The 19828-nt window shown below is 36.6% G+C and overlaps 1 protein-coding gene across 1 annotated transcript; it reads right to left on the reverse strand.

Moving 5' to 3' along the window:
• Positions 1 to 7730: 7730 nt before the first annotated feature.
• Positions 7731 to 18539, reverse strand: LOC106070015 (antichymotrypsin-2-like). The gene is made up of 7 exons (XM_013229819.2): positions 18372 to 18539; positions 16562 to 16691; positions 14318 to 14540; positions 12710 to 12840; positions 11349 to 11493; positions 9408 to 9593; positions 7731 to 7964 (listed from the first exon to the last, which is right to left on the reverse strand). Exons 1-7 carry the CDS (start codon positions 18527 to 18529, stop codon positions 7750 to 7752), a joined length of 1188 nt encoding a protein of 395 aa, XP_013085273.2. The 5' UTR covers positions 18530 to 18539; the 3' UTR covers positions 7731 to 7749.
• Positions 18540 to 19828: the final 1289 nt, after the last annotated feature.

The raw sequence follows: 19828 nt of genomic DNA on the forward strand, positions 1-19828 counted from the left end.
TGACCAGCCAGTTTTTCTTTTGGACGACTCTTACTTCGTGCTCCCTCCCCTGTACCTTGTAGGATGACTTTTAACTGTGAGTTGTTTCTCATAATATGACCGAACCAGCTCAGCTTGTGTCTCTTGACAGCTAGATTGTTGACTTAAATAACTTAATATATAAAGCTTAAAATTTAAACATATTTGTATAACTTGTTTACATTTCCGCCTATCACCTTGCTATATCTTTACAAGTGAACACGGATTTAACAAATGGCTAAAAAAAATATTTTTTTTCAGAAAAAAATTGATAGTTTAAGTATATCTTTGGGAAAAGCATTTCTAGCTAATTGGCTAAGTACAGATAATTCTGGTCTGTCTAAAAAATGTCAGATACATCTTCAAATCTTCAAATTGAATTTACTTTAATTGAACAAGTTTTCATCGGGAATTCCCGTAGTCGACTCAAATGTTTCTTTGTATTCAGTAAAGAGTTTAAAAATATATCGACGTGACTGAGCATTTTGCGCATCGTCATATGTAGAACTTGGTTGTGTAAATCCCTCTGGATAGAATCCTGGAATTATTACAGCTTTATATGAAATAATAAGCAATAAAAGAAAGAATACTTTTACAATACTTAGCTTATCTAAGGGAAGGAACAGCTGCTGCAATTTATCTGAAAATTACAGTGTTTAGCTCCCTTTCTGCTATATTTTTTTTCAATATTATGCTTGTTTTTAGTCTTTTGATCAAATCTGCTGGTTAACAACACTCGAAACCATCTCTGTAAAGCATGGGTCAAGGAGAGTCAAACCACATGTATGAGCTCTAAGTATGATTATCTGGTGCTGTAATGTGCGCTTCAAATTGCTCTCACAATGGTCAATAGTGTCACACGTATATACAGTTTGAGAACAACGGTACCATTTTAATGTTTATCTTTCTTAGACTTTCTAAAGGCTGATAATACGATGATAACCATAGCCTAGGGTTGTCGAGCTTGTTTTCTTGTGTTAGATTGCTGGGTTTCAAATTTCGGTAACAAGGGAATTGCGGTTTGTTTTGTTTTATTATTATTTGGGAGAACGTGAGACTGATAAGACTGATCAGAGATTCTCAGTGCATTTAGAACTAGGTTTCCATAAAGCCAGTATCATTCATTAATATTAATAAACTTAATGCAGATACGTAAAGAAAGTTTATTTAAAACAAGATTACAAAGAGAGTTTGTGTTACACAAACTCAGAGGCGGCCCCCGTCGAAGTCGGATCCCTGTCGGATCTGCATATTCGCAAATAATATTCAAGAGGTGATTTAATTTTGATGTAAAATGTTTTACACGTTTCGGATGTTCCTTCAGAGTTGAAGATAATTACTTCCTAGTCCAAACCTCCCGCAGGACGACGGGGGATGGGAGCGGGCAGGGTTTGAACCCTGGGCCGTCCATAAATCTGAACGACAGTCCAGCGCGCAAACGGCACGACCAGGAAGCCATCAGATGGTCAAAAGTAATAATGTTTCAAAGATTCATTTGCCGTAAATTTAAATTTAATAAAAAAAAATAGTAGATTAGTTTTAGTATATTAAAACATTACAATATTGATCAAAACGTTTGGAAATGAAAATCTACACTTTTTTTTTTCACTTTAAGTTTAGAAATTGAAATTCTACATCTTAATCTAGTCTATTTTAGTCTAAACTAGATCTAGAAATTCACCTTTATCAACACGAGCCATTTCTCGAGTGTTCATAGACATTGGTGCACCGAGTGCGTTCTTTTAGCATTTCATTTAAAGAATTCATTCCATGTGACGTCAAAGGAAAAAAAAACACTACGTCACACGGCTTAGTTAGACTAAAATATGTTTTCATTAATACAAGCAATTTTTTCGAGGGTTAATAGACATTGGTGCACCGAGTGCGTTCTTTTAACATTACATTTAAAGAGTCCATTCATATGACGTCAAAGAAAAAAAATTCCATTACCTCACAATAGGCTAGTACCGGTACCATAAAAAAAATGTCTTTATTTACACGAGATATTTAACGAGGGTTCATAGACATTGGTGCACTGAGTTCTAATAGATATTATTTAAAAAGGATCAAAGCCACATTGTTTTTGCGATTTGTCTGTCAGTCGGTCTGTCCGTTATCTTGATATAAAAAAAAACAACTAAAAGTTATTAAAAATTGATTAACCTTTATTTTACGTTTCAAAACATCGCAATAATTTTTAGGTATGAACACAATTGAAAAGTTTATATAATAGATTGTTCCGGATGTTTGTATAAATAGTAAAAGAAAAAGAGAATTTCAGATAAATGTAATACCGTTAATTAAATTTTTTGGATGGTCTCGTATAAAAATTAGATGTACTACAGCCACGTGGAGAGATTTTCATACCTTACTTTGGTGTTTGGATTCTGTTTTCCTTAAAAATCGGAAAATAATATTAACGATAATTAGATTTTTTAATGTTTTAGGTAGAAAGTTAAATGTACTGTAAGAGAGTAGTGAGTTAAAATATTTTTCATAAAAATCCGTAAAAACATTATTTCGTAAATGAGAAGATTATTTGTTTATTAATTAGAAGAGGGAGTTCAAACAATTATTTCGCGTTAGTAGATTTTTAAATAAATTCGGAAATTTCTGACGACGATTTGTAAGAAACAAAATCCGGAACTTTCTTTATCGATCACAAAAATTCTATGTTATGTTTTACAAGAAAATTAAATGTCTAAAAAGTAATTTTCAGTAATCAATTCTAGTAAATTACTTTTTTTAAAAGCCTTATGCGATTTCAAACAATCATTAGGCATAATTCATGTTTTATAAAACAATATCCGGAACATTTTTACACTTAATGAAATATAAGTCAGTATAGAGATTATGATTTAGCATTAATATGCTATTTACATAAAAAACGGAACAACATATTATTGATAATGTGTTTTTGCAACGTTTAAGCATGGAAAATGAATGTAATATAAGTTAGAAGAGCAAACAAACATTTGTTGGCGTTGATTAGTTTTGCACACAAAAATCCGGAACAATCAATTTTAGATACTTAAAACTATTGAGATGTTATGGGAGGAACATTAAAGGGTAAATCAGATTTTCAATAGCTTTTAGAGTTCTAGTTTTTTAAATCTAATCGTAACGGACAGACCGACCAACAGACAAAACGCACAAAAATAAGCTTCTTTTATTCGGATGGGGGCACTAAACAAAAAATAAATAAAATCTGATTTTTAAAAAAAGTTTAAGGAATTGGTTTAGCACCTGATCATGTTGCGACGTTACGCTACTGCACGAAAATCGCTGCATAAAAAGTCCATTTAAAAAAATGTGCGTGATATTTACATAGAAAGTGCATTATTAGCCTTTATAAACAAACAGAAATGTTTTCTTTTAATTTTAGCAGCTAGTTGACCAGAAAAAACGTCTTTAACTATTATTTGTATTTGTTGTAAACATTTTCTGTACATTTTAAAAATATATTTGACTTAGTGATACTGAAAATACATAAAAATTGTCCATCTTTGTTAGCATATTGTAACATTGCCTCCCTTACATTTACGTAATTGTTTTAGAATTGGTGTATTTTCATGAAAAAATCGCTTGCATAATTAATTTTATAAATTAAACGGTTTGCTTTTAGAAAACCAAAAGTAGCCGTTGCACCTAAACTTTTCAAGCCGGATTTAATGATGAAATAATATTTTTCATATCTCTTCTAGTTTTCGAGATCTGAGTGTGACAGACGGACAGACGGACAGACGGACATTTTGCACAAACCTAATAGCGGCTTTTTCCCCTTACGGGGGCCGCTAAAAATATTTTTTTGGTTCAGACAATATGGACTTTGTTTATATCTAACAGACGAGGCTGAGCGCTAAAGCGCTTGCCTTCCGAACCGGCTTCCCGCGTTCGAATCTTGGGATTTTAAATTTCGGGTTCTTTTGGGCACCTCTGAGCCTGCCCAGCTCTAATGGGTTCCTTACATTTGTTGGCGAAAAGTAAAGGCGGTTGGTCGTGGTGCTGGCCACATGACAACCTAGTTATCCGTGGGCCACAGAAACAGATGACCTTTACATCATCTGCCAAATAGATCACAAGGTCTGAAAGGGGAACTTTACTTTGTAACTGCATCAAACAGATGCATTCTGCTTCAACATTAATGTTGCACACACATACACGCGCACGCACGCACGCAAACACACACACACACATATATATATATATATAACGACTATTTCGCCCTTTGATTATTCCAGCAGCCAAACATTTTTGTTTTTTTCTTGTTTATAAATATTTGTCCAGACGTTGTGAAGGCGAAGAGATAGCTCAAAGTTCAGTGTTACTGGCGGGCCACAATTAAAACAGTGCAGCTGTCTAAACGTTCATCTTGTGGTACAAGGCAATGACGCCAGCAGTTCTCAATCATGTCGTTCTTGGTGTCCAGTCCCATAGTAAAATGTTATTTTTACATTTTGTTTACAATACCTCCTTTCAAATCGCATCTTCACGGAACATGGGTGAATGCGATTCTCGAAAACGGCTCTAACGTTTTTCTTTGAAATATGACAGTTGTTGTATATCGTTGGAAAAAAGAATCGCTAGATTGTTGGCCAATCTGGGAAATTTAGTTAAATCGTTATAAATCAAAGTCAAAAGAAGAAATAAATTTAAATTTGGCTAGAGAACTAGGTCTAGATAATCTTCTTTTAAGTCTAATCTAAAGGCAAATCATTGCAATATTATAAAGTGTAGTAGATCTTTACTTTCGCTTCACCAGGATTATTTCTCGGGAAGAAAAGGCGGGGTAAAAACTGATGTATTGTTTTTTTTTTTTTTTAATTTAACATTTATTTGTTATATACAGAAAAAAAAATATCGCTTTTTAAAAAAAAGGTAATTTTAATGCTTTTGGTATTTCTTTTCTTCAGTAAGTAAAGTTCCCCTCTCAGAGCTTGCGCTCTATAGCAGGGGTTCTCAACCTGTGGGTCGCGACCCCCTTGGGGGTCGATTAACGATTTGCCAGGGGTCGCCAAAGACCATCGAAAAAATAGATTGTTTTGTCTACTATTCTATTGCTGTGTGTGTGAGCGGGAGGGGGGGGGGTCGCGGCAGAGTGGGGGATTGTAAAAAAGGGGTCGCCGAGCTTAAAAGGTTGAGAACCGCTGCTCTATTGGGAAGATGATGTTAAAGTCATCTGTATCTCCGGCTAAGTGCTAACGACTAGGAACCAGACCATTGGCAAACCATCTTTACTTCCCTTAGGTACCCATAAGGTAGGTAGACTCAGGGGCGTCCTAAAAAATTTCGCAATACGAAAACCAAGTCTTCACCGAGATTCGTACCCGGGACCTCGGGTTTGGAAGCAAAGCGCTTAACCACTCAGCCACCGCAGACTTTTCTATAGGCCCACTTTTCTGTTCTTGGTAACTATAGTTTAGCAATAGTTCTAAGAGTTCTCTGCCTTATTAGTCAGTGAGGGCAAGGTGACCCAGATTTTAACAAAGCTTGTATCAACTCAACTCTGTCTTGTCTGTCTGTCTGTCTATCTTGTAAAATGTTGAAACGTGTTTTTCTCCCGTTTCCCATTCTCGGATTAAGTTAAAACTTTGCACAATTACACATTACACTTGACTGAATGTAAATCAATAACAAAATATCAACCAATTAGTTAATTGATTGTTGGTGATAATTAATGCTGTTTGATGTGGAAACAAGAAGAATAAATGCTACTGAATGAGAGAGTTCTAGCCCCTATATCACATTTCGACACGTTTTTTTCACTCCTACTTCCCATTCTCAGACCAAGTTGAAATTTTGCATAATTTATTCATTGACGATGATAATACACGAACCAATCTAAAAATTTAACCAATTAGTAGGTCATTTAGTACTAATTTTTTTAAATTTTGTTTTGTATAGCATAAACCCTATACTTTTCAGATAAGCGGCTCTAATTAACGATTCTTTCCCTTCAATAAGCTTTGTTGTTTTTTTTTTTATTAAAGTAATCTTTTGTTCTATTGCTTGCTTCTTTATTGTGATTTCATGGAGCGCCTCTCTTTCGCCATTTTCCGAGATCACAGGGAAAAAAAAATCGCCTATTCGATACAATCATCGATTAGAATAGTTGTCCTACCCATGGCAGCTCAGGTCATTTAATATACATACAAACCCGGTTAATCAGACATACTGTTTATTAGCACCAAAACGTAACACCAATACATACAAATCCGGTTAATCAGACATGCTGTTTATTAGCACCAAAACGTAGCACCAATACATACAAATCCGGTTAATCAGACATGCTGTTTATTAGCACCAAAACGTAGCACCAATACATACAAATCCGGTTAATCAGACTTGCTGTTTATTAGCACCAAAACGTAGCACCAATCCATACAAATCCGGTTAATCAGACGTGCTGTTTATTAGCACCAAAACGTAGCACCAATACATACAAATCCGGTTAATCAGACATACTGTTTATTAGCACCAAAACGTAGCACCAATACATACAAATCCGGTTAATCAGACGTGCTGTTTATTAGCACCAAAACGTAGCACCAATACATACAAATCCGGTTAATCAGACATGCTGTTTATTAGCACCAAAACGTAGCACCAATCCATACAAATCCGGTTAATCATACGTGCTGTTTATTAGCACCAAAACGTAGCACCAATACATACAAATCCGGTTAATCAGACATGCTGTTTATTAGCACCAAAACGTAGCACCAATACATACAAATCCGGTTAATCAGACGTGCTGTTTATTAGCACCAAAACGTAGCACCAATACATACAAATCCGGTTAATCAGACATGCTGTTTATTAGCACCAAAACGAACACGTCCAGATGAGGATAGATTCAACTGTGCAATACGTTTAGTTGGGATACTAAAAAAAACTCGTTCTGGAGAAGCGGCTGGTCCGAATGACCTGTGGTCAGAACAAATGGTTCGACTCTACGTAAAACAAGACTAAGACTGAGGAAGTAGATATACATGGCCTAATTTGTGATCGATATATGAACGTGTATTAATCTAAGCCAGGGGTTCTCAACCTGTGGGTCGCGACCCCCTTGGGGGGTCGATTGACGATTTACCAGGGGTCGAATAAGACCATCAAAAATAAAGGATTGTTAATGTCTATCCTTCTATTGCTGTGTGTGTCTATGGGGGGGGGGTCGCGGCAGAGTGGTATATTGTAAAAAGGGGTCACAGAGCTTAAAAGGTTGAGAACCGCTGAATTCTAAGCGTTGGAGATGCTAAATGTTAATTTCTGGAGGAATCCAATGTTGATACCTTTTCTAAAGTTTAACTAATTATAGCCCACATTATCTATACGACTCTGTAATAAGAATAACTTCTTTTTTTTCTTTTTAATCCATTATCTACATAGTAAATGAATATGGTCAAAGGGTCAAAGAAATTTCCGTTCACGCCTAGCGTTCAATGGGATTTAGTCACGTGGCCAGCACAATAATCGATCGCCTTTTCTTTATTCAACAAAAGCTTGGTACTTTTTTAGATACAAGAACGCCCTAAGGATCTCGATGTTTAAAAATCAGGTCTTGAAGAGGACTGGAATTCGAGACCACTCTTTTAGAAGATCAAGCGCTTTACCACGAACTCGAGATTTGATAGTCGCAACTCTTTGGCAGAAACGTTTAAGGGAAATAACTCGAAACATTTTATAAATTTATTAAATATTCAAAAGGTTTTCTCCCATTGGTGTGAAGTTTCAACCTGTGAATTTCCCTTGCAAGAGAATCTGTCCAGTTTGATTATCTCTTAGGAAATAGACAAAAGAGTGGTCAGCGATGAAATTTTCTTTAAGATGGAGAGGTCCTGAAGATAACCTCTTCACATTCATGGCACGCGCAGCAGCAGCTACGGTTCCTATTTCTTGGACTTCGATGAGAGCCTTCTGCAGAACCTCGTTGACGAAGATTTGAACTACGTGAAAAGGAATTAATGAGATATTTACGTACAATTTGGCTAAGAATTGTCAATTTAGTGTCTAGGAATCTTATTTTAAAGAGGGTTGGCCTCTTTTGGTGAATCAGTGGCTTAGCAAGGGATTTCGTGGCTCGGGGGAAGGGTTGGCCTCTTTTGGTGAATCAGTGGCTTAGCAAGGGATTTGGTGGCCCGGGTGGAGGGTTGGCCTCTTTTGGTGAATCAGTGGCTTAGCAAGGGATTTGGTGGCCCGGGTGGAGGGTTGGCCTCTTTTGGTGAATCAGTGGCTTAGCAAGGGATTTGTTGGCCCGGGTGGAGGGTTGGCCTCTTTTGGTAAATCAGTGGCTTAGCAAGGGATTTGTTGGCCCGGGTGGAGGGTTGGCCTCTTTTGGTGAATCAGTGGCTTAACAAGGGATTTCGTGGCCCGGGGGAAGGGTTGGCCTCTTTTGGTGAATCAGTGGCTTAGCAAGGGATTTGTTAGCCCGGGTGGAGGGTTGGCCTCTTTTGGTGAATCAGTGGCTTAGCAAGGGATTTGGTGGCCCGGGTGGAGGGTTGGCCTCTTTTGGTGAATCAGTGGCTTAGCAAGGGATTTGGTGGCCCGGGTGGAGGGTTTGCCTCTTTTGGTGAATCAGTGGCTTAGCAAGGGATTTGGTGGTCCGTTGGGAGGGTTAGCCTCTTTTGGTGAATCGGTGGCTTAGCAAGGGATTTGGTGGCCTGGGGGAGGGTTGGCCTCTTTTGAGGCCCCTGCATTTGAACATTCGAAATAATGACATGAGCTAACGTATTTAATCAATGGATGTTTAATGTGTGGAATATATGCAACACCATCACTAGTTTGCATAGCAACGTGAATAGCAATATAACATGGCATTTGCTAAATATTAATAATAACTACTCTAAGGCTGTCAATTGTAGTCAAACCGAGTTTCCATTTGATTGGATCAATAAAAATTATATTATCGTATCTTATCTTAATAAAAATTCAGAGCACTTATTTGGGGGTACCCCTCAAGTTGGGGGCCGGGGGGGGGATTTTTTAAATTTGAACCCCCACCCTAGCATAGGCCACTGAACTTTATTTATTTATTTTTTTTTTGCTAGATCAAATATATGGATGTATTTTTACTATAGCATTTAACTAATTGTCATGAGGTTACTAGTGAAACGTAAAAAAGATAGATTTAACTCTTTGGCTTCTACACACAAGAGTCAATATTAACGAGGAGATAGTAACTGAAATGAAATATAAATACTTTGTTTCTGCTACTAGAAAGTTATTGGAAAACTATCAACAGCAATTTTATATCATGGTCTATTCAGTTATGTTTTTGTTTTTTTTATTTTTAATTGTTCCGTTTATGAAGTCCTGAAATAAAAAAAAACGAAAACATTCTACACTTTATTGTGATACCCTAATATTTATAATTCTATTAGTCTTAATACCTGGTGATATTCCCGAAAAGTTGGCTGAACTTGGATTAAATGCTTGCGTAATGCCCATTTCCTTTAGAGGAGTGTTCAGATTGAGCATAGTCTCCGTCTTGAATTTAGGGATAACTAATCGAGCTCCGACAGAGGTGAGTCCGGTGAACAGTTGGTCCGCTTGATCTGGTTCGACTAGAAGTTGCTCTGCACACAGAAGATAAAACATAGCCATATTGTCATGTGGTTCTAGTTACAAATAAAATTTACCTACATGGTCATTCTGTTATCCCTTTCCCCCCCCCTCTCTCTCTATTTCTCACACACACACACACACCATATTTATTTGTGATATGACTCGATGCCTGCGGGTCTTAGTTTTGGTATTACTGATCTACTGGGATTGAATTTAGATCTATGTCAAACCTTAAAAATGCTCCCTACACATTTTTTTTAAATTTTGCCTCAAAAATAAAAGTAGAGTGTGACTGTGAAAATGGGTTTTCCCGTTCAGCCGACAAGGTCATATCACATATAAAAAACTGTGAAAACGGGTTTACCCATTTTGCTAAAAGAGTTCTTTTTAAATAGAGGTAAATTTAGGTAGCCTATTTATATTTTTATTTTGAGGGTCTTACTATGCCAAGTATTATTAACGATTTTGATTACCTACATTTTACTAGACATAATAGATTTCATTGTCTTTCACTATATCTTACTTAATCTTTCTTCTATTCTTGAAATTTTCATTAAATCTTTCACAATCATCCTTTGATTTTTCCCCTTCTTTTTACAAATCACTCATCTCTATGTCTGTCTGTCTGGTAAAAAGTGTATACACGTTATTTCTCCCACAACCATTCTCGGATCAAGTTGAAACTTCGCACAATTATTCATTGATATAGACAAGACATATATCAATTTAGAAAAGTAACCAATTAGATTATTAATTATTGGTAATTGATTATTGTGTTTCATAGCGACAATGGAAGCTAATACTTCAGTATTATTATATGTTAGGTAAATTGCCCTAACATAATTGTTAATTTTCTCGGATCAAGTTGATACAGTTAAACAATTATTTCTTGTAACTAACAAAACATGAATTAATAAATAAAAATACTGAATTAGTCAATTAATTATTACTAATTTATCATTTTGTTTGATTTCGAATTAGGGAAATAACTTGTACATTATTGATTGATATAGCTTTAAGGGCGGAGTTCTTTCCCTTTATATAAGCTTTGTTTTTGTTGAAAAACAATTTTTTTTTATTTTCTTATTTCTTTATTTATTTTTTGTACAATCAAGAAGTATTTTTTAACCCTCTCTCTCTCTCTCTCTCTCTCTCTCTTTCCATCCCCCCCCCTCTCTCTCTCTTTCAATCACATCAAAATCTTAGTCTTCTCTTCCTCTCTCTGTCTGTCTCTCTTCCTCTCTTTGTCTTTCTCTCTTCCTCTCTCTTTGGCTCTCAATATTTATTACTCTAACCGACTCCTTCTCAGACTTTTTTTCAAATCTTTTCTTTAAGTTTTTTTTTTTTGTTAAAGCAAAGACTACATGTGGCTCAACCAAAATGGCTGAGACAGATTTTAGGAGTCAGTTATAGAGATCGGGTCTCAAACAATGAAATCCTTTGCCGAACTGGGAGTCGAGGTTCTGACAGAGCGTTGCATGAGATTACTGGGACCTGTTCTCAGACAAAATGAACTACGCATACCAACAGTTATAATGCCATGGAGGCCAATAAGATGAAAGCGCAAACTGGGGCGTCCTCATATAACTTGGCGCCACACTTTCATGGAGGAACTCAGAGCAGTGGACATCAGGTAAGAAGAGGCTTCAGACATTACCAGTGACAGATCTTTGTGGAAACAGCTTGCCGCCCAATGCGTCGAACGGCGCGGGAGGATCTAAATCTAAGTAAGTTACCGATCAAAACTTTAGATTTTAAAAACTTACCTAGGTCAGTGATACCATTTACTGTACGCGGCAGAGCAATATACAAGCTAAATCTACCTCCTTTAAAGGGGAGCTCAGCGACATCCACCTTGCTGACATTATCTTTTTTTATGTTGACATTTCTGTAGTCGATCATCATCTCAACCTGAATATCGAAATGAAAAAGTCATTGTGATATCTACCAAATCAAATGTTATTTGATGCATCAAAATTTTCTAACGCATGTATTTAAGAGATGAAGAGGTGGCACTGGGCAGATCCACATGGAGAGAGAGCATAAAGAAAGGGTCACGGATTGCAGATGTCATACACAACAGTACTAGATAGAAGAGTGAAAATGCAACGGCGCCTGGTGATTACATTTGCCCAACCTGCGATCGCAGCCGTGTATCAAGGGTTGGCCTCTTTAGTCACACAAGAATTTGCAAAGGGAAAAGATGACAAAGGAATAGGTGTTTCACAAACTACTGGAATAATAAACTAACAGACCACTATGTAAATTAATCTTTCTAAGAAAAAAAAAAAGCAAAGTTTTCCGCTAAATACTAACAATATGCAAAGTGTTCCGTTAGAAGTAAACTTTTGGGAAACACTGTTAGACCATTAAAAGATGAAAATGTTAGAGGGTTAGTTAAACACTGAATGGGTTAGTGATTATATTTTAAGTATCTCCAATGGATTGGGGATGAAGACATTATAGGATAGACTTTTATGAAAATCAAATGGAACAAGAAAAGCAGAGTAAATACTTTTAAAAAACGCTTGTACGAAGTGGAATTGTATCACTTAGTTTGGATCAGTCAAGTGATTACAGTTGTCATAGATCTAGACCAACAACAATACATTTGTGCGATTAGAAACATTTTTTACTAATTGTTTTTGTTTAGCGCAATATCATGCTTTTATCTTTCTCAATACGCTATGACTTATCTGGACCAGTTGGGGGAAAAAAAGGGGGGGGGGAGAAAGAAAGTGATATCTGAGTAAATTTTACGGTAATCGGTTTGCAAGCATTTACACAAAAAAAAAAGGGGAACGATCTGAATTCGAACTGATGGCTCGCGCCTCCTAAAGCTTACACACTAACCACTCTGCTACTGAGGTGACTATGACTATAGAAGATTTTATAGTTGTATTCAGTTGATTTGACACTTACTTTAAAGCGGCGACTTATAATCTTCTATATATATAATTCTTTTCATCCCTCAAGAGTTTCAACGAGAAGCAAAGGAAAGATCACTCTTTTATTTCTGCGGATAGTCCACGAGAAAACACAAGAGTAGTGTTCACAGATTACTAAATATTAATGCGTCAACTGCAGATAGCTCTGTGACTTACACACCAAGACAGTTGCTACTCACTTCTATTACTTTGCCTCCAGGCTGATAAAACTTTTTATTTGTCGTTCTCCGTTTATCGAAAACTGTTTCCCAGGTTCCACTCAAAAAGATCGTATTGATCAGCAGCATAGATGTATGCTCATTGATGCTTCCTTAAATTATGAAATAGATGATACATTATGTAACCTTTAGATATCGATAACAAAGATAATAAAGTATTAATTGGTAGAAGAACATTCATTTTTTAAAGCATTAAAAATGACGATAGGGTAAGACGATAATCTGTTTCTAGCACTCCACTTGACATTTCTAGATGCGAATTTATAATCCTTAACCTTTAATTCCGAGAGCGGCCCAAGGTCTACCCCTCTCGGTCAATCTCTTCGCCCCTAGGTCTTTATAAGCTCGCGTAGTTTGGACCATTCACTAATCATTTTTCCAGCACGCTGACAGACTAGAAAAACTTTTGTCATTTTATTCTCTTATATTTTTAACTGAAAACCTGGTGGCAGCCTATATAAACAAGAAGTCCAGTCTTGACACAAACACTCATGCATAGATGAACATAGATATGCAGAATTGTTTTTTAAAGAAATAATACCATAAACGTACATAATGTATTTCGCGCCAAAACGTCCTGCTTCGTGGAGTTTTAGTTTCCGTAGTTCTGTATCAGGTCATCTTGAGGTCCCATGGCTGCTGTTACCCTGTCTTTAATCTCTTCGTTTGTGATGAGGTCAATAGATTTGATACCTAGGAGCCTTTCGTTGCATCTCAATTCCATTGCTGGGATTCTCCTCTCCAGCTCTGCAGTCAGCGTCCAAGACTCGCGTATAACAATGGGGCCTTGTACAGGGAGCGCATCAGGCTGACTTTGGTGTCGATGCCTCTGTCTTTCCATATCGTTTTTTGAGTTTTGCCAATGCTGCTGTGGACTGTGCAATTCGGGCCAGTACTTTGGGTTGTGTTCCCTTATCTGAGAAGATAGCTTCGAGGTACTTAAACTACTGACACTTATCAGCTTTACAAAACGTTAATATTTTTAAAATAATTTTGTGGAGATACTAAGCTATTGACAGTCACACAAAGTGAGTTGATATAATTATTGTAATAACTTCCATATATTGTTTCGTTATTAAAGCGTATTTTAAGTTTTATATAGTTAAGGGACAAACTTCACAAAATAGTAGTACAGATGTGGTGATCAGTCTTCTAAATAAAATGATTTTGAGAACTTTGAAAAACAAAAAAAAATTTCATTTGTTATGTTTTGTTGTAAACTTTTTTGTAAAAATTTTACTACATTAGTGTTTATTTGGAAATTTAATTGAACTACGATTGCTCACCTCAGAATTACTGGCTGCCTGGTCGTGTGGTTTGCGCGCTGGACTGTCGTTTGATATTATCGATGGTACCGGAACCATACCGTGCCCGCTCCCATCCCACGTCGTCCTGCGGGAGGTTTGGACTACGAAGTAAACTATCTTCAACTCTGAAGGAACATCCGAAACATGTCAAACATTTTACAAACATTTTTAAAACGATAACAATATAGTAGAAGGTTGCAAACACAAACATACAAACACACACAAACACTATCAGTGCTAAATGAAACGAGCTCCTATGTACCAGGTCGAATAAGATCATTGATTTTATTTTTAGTCCGAGCTGTGAAATAGTCGTTGATTAGTTCCTCAGGACCTTCAGGGTCGACTAAGTCTATGCTTGGGAGTTGGCCAGAATAATATCCGTAGGTGTCTAGCATAAACTTTGAACCTGGAGTAGTTATTAGGTAAGTTTTCTTCACGTAGGCGTTTAAGGTGTTCAGTTCAACATCTGTAACTGATCTCATCTGAGATAAAGAATAATAACAATATGAGAAAATGAATCAAACTGAACTCTTCTTGCTATGGTCAGTTTTTTTTTTATTATTTTTTTTCATTTTTCCCCTCTAAATTTCAAATTTCAACGTTTTATTTGACTGTATGACTCTCGCGATATTCGCCAACATGAATATGCCCCTAAAACTTAAATGTAAAATTCAATTAAATACAAATTAGTCATAAAGATTAGGAGGTTTAGGAAAAAATAAATTGTTGGACTATAACAAAACTATAAATTTAAATAAAAGTAAGACGAATAAACTCATAATAGCAGAAGATCCAGAATTCGAGTATTGAGGTCTTCATAGTAAGTAGCAAAACTCAGCAGCCTCTGACCTTAAGACAGTAAAAAAAAAATACCTATCCAGGCTATTAATATTTGTCACACGAATAACTCAAGTTAAAACACACAATTGTATACTAGGATAAAAATAAATGAGCATGCATTTGAGTTCACTTGCTAGAGTCTACGTTTGATTGACATACCCAAACGGAAAATTCTGCACACACAAAAAAATGGAATTGTCGTAACAATAGGTGGTTCATTTCCCCAGGGCTCATAACTGCAAGGGGCCATTGAAAGGTAATCGTATATTACTCTTTGTAAAATATTTTATTAGTTTCGGGTGCTCCTTCAGAGTTGAAGAAAATTTACTTCCTAGTCCAAACCTCCTGCGGAATGGAAGCGGGCAGGGTATGAACCGGAGACCACTGAGAAGATCGAACGGCAGTTCCTCGCGCGTACCGCACCACCAGGCATCCATACCCTTAAGACAAGGAACAAGCATTGAGTGTCGTATCAACATTATTTATAAGACGTTATTTAACAATTGAGTATAATAAGACTATTACTTATAAAATAATATTGTAAATAAAATGAAATGCCTCTGTGAAATTTACTTATGAATACAGTAGGACTCAATTAGGCTTGGTTAGACTCAGAATTTTAGGGTACTGGAAAACCCAATATTCTTGCACTCGGGGCCACGGGTACAATCCCACGTCACTAAATCCGACAACTACCTATTGAGCTTAATTAGGCCGGAATAAGCAGAGCAAGAAAACACAATTTAACCGATTTAACTGATCTACTTTTAAATTAGCAAATAAAAATGGCAATAATTTTTTTTAATTGTCCTCTCAGTATCTGACGGTAAAAAGAAAATACACCCACATGAAAATGCATTGCGGTCTGCCATTAAACGGGAACGTTGATGAAATGCGGCTTGACACTATTAAAGAAGGATGAAGGATATATACAAATGAAGTGCGGTGGTTGAGGGGTAAAGCGCTTGGCTTCCGAACCAAGAGGGTCCTGGTGAAAACTGGGATTTTTAATTTCGTGATACTTAAGTTGCCACTGAGTCCACCCAGCTCTAATGGCTACCGTTTTGAGTGTCAAGAGCTGAGCCGAAGGCTCTTCGAGTTCTAAGTTTGAAAAAAAAAACACATCTGCTTGAGCGTCAAACAGTAAACAAAAAAACCTGTTTGAACCACAGTTCTGTCTGGAAGAGAGCCAAGTCAATGCCTATGTAAAGCCTTTGGCCCAGGACGCATGCTTGGCTGGACATGGCCGAAGGCCGAGAGCACCGGGAGCCTCCACCATTTTCCTTCGTTATACCAAGCTAACCGTGGGGGACCCGCCATTTCTGTGACGGCGCATGGATTTGTGACAGGTTCAGGGGACTCTTTTACAACTCCTCGCCGTGCAATGGGTGGACTCACGTCTACCCGTGGGCATCCCCACGGGAGTTTTGTTTTGCTACCCATTTAGCCTAACCACTTCCTCCAATGGCCGTTTCCACACGAACGTCACGATGAGGCATATTAGCTTGCTCGCGCTAATGGGTACCTGACATTAGAATTGGGAAAAGTAAAGGCGGTTGGTCATTGTGCTGACCACATGATACCCTATTTAACCTAATTTAAGAAAAGTAAAGGCCCTAACCCTGACCGTTACATCGTCTGCTAATGTACAATCATTGCTCACCTGTTTTATTAGCTCCTTATAGGTTTCATAAACCGAGTCACCAAGGGAAGCAATACCGAGTGTGTTCCTTATCTCTGTTTGAGTGTCTTCCCTTGCTCCTAAAGACACCATATATAAAGCTGTATGGATGCTGTTAATGGACGTATTTTTAATTAATATACTTTGTGATATATAAAATAATAGTATCAGGCTCTACCTTTATTCTTTTCTCATTAACTCTTTCTCTCCTAACTGACCATACCAGCGTTTATTCCACCAGAGTCGGATAAATAATTACGGAGAGAAAGAGTTAAGTCCAAAAACAAATTAAATTGGTGAATAGGTCTATTTTATTATCTGTGAGACATTAGTAAATTATGTAACATTTACCCAGACCCATTATAACATTACGTTTCACCGCTACTTATTAACAACTTTTTTTCACCAGAGACAGTTGTGTCTATATTGTACAAACGTGATATAGACAATATAGGCTACCATGTCACACAAACGTTAATAGTAAGTCAAAACTCATATGTAAATCTTTGTAATCGACATTGAGTCGGATGTGGCCCGCGGACCATTGGTTGGATTAACAGAAAAACACATTCTTACACATTTAAAGCTTTGATGTCCCTGATCATAGCACAAACTCATCACAACTGGTAACAAGTCAAATATTTAAAAAAAAAAAAAAACACAGCAAAAGGGCGTATCCAAGGGAAGAACCGAAGAAGTACACATTTATAGGGGGCAGCACTCGATACTGTAAGATTTTTTTCCTTTTTGAAAGAAAAATAATAATTTATTACCACTTATTAATTATTAATTGGTTATTTTATTTATAGATTCATGTTTTGTTAAGAAAAATGACTAATTGTGAAAATATTTCATTTTGTTTCGAGATAAAGAAGATAAAGAAATAGCGTGTTGAAAATGTGTCCCAGACAGACAGACTGACAGACGGACAGCTTTGTAAGAAGTGAAACAAGAGCTCTGGTGTCAAGGAGAGAAGTGAAAACGTGTGATGATGTAGGCATTAGGTCATGTGACTTTTCAGTGACTTTTGTTCTGTTACATTATTCGTCCTTTGACTTGACTCTCTCCTTTTGACACTGTAGCATAGGGCCACAACTGTACTTTGCCATCGTACTATGTTCTAGTTCCCTCAGTTGAGTCCGTGTCTATCCTGCCATCCTCGCTACTTGATCTACAGATCTCCTCTATGTTTGCTTTGTTCTTCCAAACTTTCCCTTCCCATGTGGGTCCCAGTCTAGAACCTTTTTGTGCTGTATTCTGAAGTTCTTCGATCCATTTAATTCCATGCTCAATTGGGTGTTGGATAAACTGTTTCTAACGGGCTGTAGTTTCTGATTTTATTTGGCCCTCTGACGCCAATTTTTTTTTAAATATCTGGACTTGTCTTTATAACAGCTTTGTAATTCTACATTTACACTGCGTGAAATCTTTATTTTAATAAATAAGTATTAAATGAGGCGCTGTGGCTGACCGGAGAAGCGCTTGACCTCCGAACCTGAAGTTCCGGGCTCGAATCATGTTGAAGACTGGGATTTTCAATTTCGGCCTCTTTGGGAGCCTCTGAGTCCACCCAGCTCTAATGTGTACCTGACATTAGTTGGGGAAAAGTAAAAGCAGTTGGTCGTTGTGCTGGCCTCATGACACCCTCGTTAACCGTGGGCCAAAGAAACAGATGACCCTGACATTATCTGCCCTATAGATCGCAAGGTCTGAAAGGGGAACTTTACTTACTTTACTAAGTATTAAATTCTCATCGCAATATAGATCACAAGATTTGAGAGGAGCTAGTTACCTATAAGGTGAGTAGACGACATTGGGCACGTCCACAGATACCTTCTGGTAAAGTCTTTGGGAGAAATTTGACAAGGCCGAAGACAATGCCAATAGTTGTTTTTGATCAGCACTGACCAGTCGACCAAGAACAACCAAGGTTATTAATAAGAAGATCATTTTTCTACTGTACAGACTGTAAAAACAAAATTAATAAATTTACCTATAATGTTTCTATTATGGATACTTATCTACTATTCTAATACAAAGCGCGGAAAAAAACAAAACAAAACAAAAACAACGCATATCTAATACATCAATTGAAGACTCAATAATAATATACATATTATACAAACTGTACTTTATGCAATAACGCGATGTAGGTTAATAATTAAATACTGTCTAAACTAGTGAAGAATGAACACACAAGATCTCCAACACCGCCAAACAATGGTCATGTGAATGACTTAATATCCTTTACACTTTTTCTCTCCATATAATACAGATTTATAACCCAATAGAACAAAAGTAAAGTAAATATTTGTTATATAATATAATTATGAATCAAAGTTTCAAGTACGTATGCTAACTCTACATTTCATATTCACTAGAAAGCATTGAGAATAGCACATTATAATTAAGTCTACCCAAATAATTGTTACATAATTTCATGTTGCCTGTCACAATTGTGAGCGCAGCGCTATAATCAAGTGATGATTCTACAGGCAGAGGTAATGATTGGATATCAACTTGTTTCCACATCCGGTTACTTGCGAGTGTCAGTGTTTACTTCTCAAAATGAAATGTCCTTAAGATTATGCAAAATGTTTCAAACCCGAATTGACTAGATTTTGATAAAGCTGATAACACGCTTTGTTGTAGTAACCTTGGTGGGTAATCATATCATATCTATAATGTTAAACAAGGCTTCAGTGTAATTCATTTTTGTGCCTAAAATATATACTTCGCCATAATAAAAAAAAATTCTTATGAACATTATAATTAACTTTATAGCCTTGGACTTTCATTAAATACTTATAAGCCTAGATTTTTACATTTTCTTTGTCTTGTTTTTATTTTCTGTCCTCCTTGCTGATGTTTTATCTCTGTTATTGTCATCCTATGGGTTTCAACGTGTCTGGAAAGCCTCAGTGGGTCTACATAAGATAATTTATAACAACAAAAAAGAAGTTGGAAATGCAATCAAAACGCGTACAAATAGAATCTATAGAACTGAGTCGAAATCTAATGTAGACTTTGCTTTATTTGCAATTTTTTTAAAAAATGATCCTTTTATTATATGAGTAAAGATAACTGATTAGAACATAATTATATTGATTTTTCAAATTTGTATTTAAGAAGAAAGAAGGAGGCGCCTTGGCTGAGCGGTAAAGTGCTTAGCTTCCGAACAGAAGTCACGGGTTCAAATCATGGTGATGACTGGGATTTTAAATTACGGCATTCTTGGGCGCCTCTGAG

The sequence above is a fragment of the Biomphalaria glabrata genome, chromosome 12 (genome assembly GCF_947242115.1).
Source record: "Biomphalaria glabrata chromosome 12, xgBioGlab47.1, whole genome shotgun sequence".
Taxonomy (NCBI): Eukaryota; Metazoa; Mollusca; class Gastropoda; family Planorbidae; genus Biomphalaria; species Biomphalaria glabrata.

What these genes read in the sequence shown, in the direction of transcription:
- LOC106070015 (XM_013229819.2), bottom strand. Translation starts at nt 18,529, where the DNA reads ATGATCTTCTTATTAATAACCTTGGTTGTTCTTGGTCGACTGGTCAGT. An exon ending in CAATGATCTTATTCGACCTG is followed by an intron (nt 12,841 to 14,317) that starts GTACATAGGAGC and finishes TCATAATTTAAG; the next exon opens with GAAGCATCAATGAGCATACA. An exon ending in AAATGGTATCACTGACCTAG is followed by an intron (nt 9,594 to 11,348) that starts GTAAGTTTTTAA and finishes TTCTGTGTGCAG; the next exon opens with AGCAACTTCTAGTCGAACCA.